The sequence below is a fragment of the Pteropus vampyrus genome, unplaced genomic scaffold (genome assembly GCF_000151845.1).
Source record: "Pteropus vampyrus isolate Shadow unplaced genomic scaffold, Pvam_2.0 Scaffold22, whole genome shotgun sequence".
NCBI lineage: Eukaryota > Metazoa > Chordata > Mammalia > Chiroptera > Pteropodidae > Pteropus > Pteropus vampyrus.
Window position 1 is genome coordinate 12,739,028 of NW_011888803.1, and position 2,769 is coordinate 12,741,796.

Sequence of the window (2,769 nt, forward strand, 5' to 3'; positions counted from 1 at the left end):
AGTATAGCACTCAAGGCTCTTTACAATCAGTCCTCATCAATCTCAGCCTTAATGTTGTGGCCACCCAGACCATACTTAACTGACTCTTTGAACATGGATGACTTTTTAAGCCTTATCCCTTTACATATGCTCCTTCTACTTGGAATGCTTTATTGAACTATTCAGTTTTCAAGTCTTGTAAAAAATGAAGATTCCTGAGCTCCAGCCCCAGAGACCATGATTCAGCAAGTTTAGCGTGAGGCCTAAGAATGTGCATTTTTAAATATCACCCTTTAGGTGATTCTGATGCACTTAGAGACATACGACTCTAAGAATTAAGAGGGTTTAGTTTGGCTAATACATTTATAGGTACTCTGACATCTTGAGTTGATGCCCATTTTCAATTATGTATCAGGAGAATACAAAGTTGTAAAAAGTTATATATGGATATTCCAAACCTAAGTACTAAAACTTGCCTGTTTGACATTTCTCTTTGGAATTTGCTCTTTGACTCTTGGAGGGATAGCTCACTTCTCCTCGTACTTGAACTCAAAGTATTTCCAAATCCTATATAAAGAGATAACATTTTGAAATAAAATGCCAGGAAATAGCTGAATGGAGCTTTTCGCAAGTTCTATAAGGGCTCTCTCCAACAGATATAACCTGGTTAAGAAAGGAATAAATAATTCTTCTCAATAATTAAATTAAATTTACATAGAGAAATAAGAGAGTAAAGCTAAAAGAGTAAAACCACAAAACATGTAGGTTAGTTTATTAGTCATTATATTAAAAGGTCCCCAAATCACATTTATTTATTTATTTGTTTGTTTATTTGTTTGTTTATAATTCGCTTAAATGAGTATGTTGCTCATTCAATATTTTAAATGGTCTACATGTAATTAAGTTCATTAAAAGTGCTCTATACATGCGGGAAAATGACATTTATTATGACTGATTTTCCCATTGGATTAGGCTACCTCAAAGGATCAGAACAAATTGCCTTTCAATTTGCAGTACTTTTAATTTTAAGGTGTACACCAGTAGTTTTATCTGGCAATACAGGAAATTGTGCCTACTAACTCCCTCATGTCATAGATTTTCCTGGCCTATTTTGTGAAGGTGGTCAAATCCTACTCCTTCTGAAAGTAGTATTAACTCTTTAGGTAATTCTTAAAGCCCTGAAACAATATTTCAACTTCTAATTGCTTCTCTTAGAAAGCTATTAAAAAGAGAATTGGGGTAGTACATTAAGGGGCAACTATAATTCTGAGGGCACGATTTCCTTCTGGCAGCCATCATGGGAGACAGTGTCTCCATCTCATTGTCTTGTCATACACCTACGAAGATTTTCACTTCTCTGTTTAAGTGAAATAGAATAAATTTGCCAGTAACTCAAAGAATTAAATCCCATTATCCAACACTGGAGAAACTATTCCTTTCCTATTTATTACTTATACCTGAAAAGTCAATACTTCTACTAGAAATAAAAATTATATTTTCTCTACCAGCAGACGAATACTTTTAAAAAGGAAATATTTTTGTCTTTCACAAACATTGGCAGACCATGTACGATCTTAGCATGGAAAGCTGGATAGTATGTTTAATGAGGAACAATTCAATAAATAATCTGAATTTGAATAGGGTCTTTAAAAAGGTAGCAGGGAGCAAAAGAATAGAAAAAGCTCATTCACTATATCATCATTATGGAATAACCTTCACCTCTGTCTTTAGGAGAAAGAAATGCTGTTTGTGGAAGGATCACATTTTCAGTTTTGCTAAAAATTATAATCTTAACAAACCAAAGCTAGTTAAACAAGCACATTAAAAAGACAAAGAAAATTCATCTCAGAAACTGAACTGAAAAATATTTAAAGAAATTCTCATGAAATTATTTCATGCTAAAATACAATTTTACCTGATGTTTTTGTCTTCTTATTATCAACTGGAAGGCTAGTAACTTCTATTAAGCTTTCATCATCAAAATCATCCCAAACTTCATTTCCCAAGTCAAAGTTCACATTCAAAACTTCTGAAAATGGAGAGTTGCTATTATCAGCATCCGTCAAATTCTGGTTCCCAGGTGCATTAAGATCTCTGTTAAATAGCACTGTTCGAAGAGCTTTCTCATTTGAATTTGTAGAACAATTCCATCTAGAAAAATCTGTCATGTGTATGTATAAAAGAGTATATGGCATAAGAATCATTATTTATTGATAAACAAAACACATCTTTTAACTACTAAACAGAGGTCTTGAGTAATAGTTTTCAAAAACATTGGGTCAAGCATTGTTGAATACTATGTTCAACCAATTCTTTTTACTAAATTATACATACTGATAGTTGGACTAAACTTAATTTTCAATAGATTCTTTTAGACTGAATTAATTTTCCCTCTTAATTCCTACATGAGAATAACTCTACTTGATTATAATATCTTTGATTATAATAGCTTCTAAAATGTTCTTCCTCCCTCTAGCTCTTCTCCTTACAAGTTAATTATATTTTTTGAAATATATTTGTCCAAAATATATCCTAATTTTTCTCCTGCTAAAAAATCCTGTGTTATCCATTGCTTAAAGCCTGGGCTTAGAGCCAGACTTCCCGGGTGAAAATTCCACCTTTCTCATTTACTAGTTCTATGATCTTAGACAAGTAATTTAAAGTCTCTGAGCCTAGTTTTCTCTTCTGCAAAGAGGGAATGATAATAGTACCTACAACATAAAATTGTTATGGGGACTAAGTGCCTTCTCTTGTGCAGTTTTCCATGACAGTGTGCTAATAAATGTTTAA

The 2,769-nt window shown here is 32.6% G+C and overlaps 1 protein-coding gene across 1 annotated transcript in view; it reads right to left on the reverse strand.

Annotated features, from left to right (window-relative positions):
* HFM1 (HFM1, ATP dependent DNA helicase homolog) overlaps positions 1 to 2,769 on the reverse strand; it is an 81,262-nt gene that overhangs the window by 5,207 nt on the left and 73,286 nt on the right. The window contains exons 34-35 of the mRNA XM_011355634.2: positions 1,895 to 2,008; positions 457 to 546 (exon numbers count right to left, since the gene is read on the reverse strand). Coding sequence (XP_011353936.1) covers positions 457 to 546; positions 1,895 to 2,008 — 204 coding nt within the window. The remainder of the gene's footprint in view (positions 1 to 456; positions 547 to 1,894; positions 2,009 to 2,769) is intronic.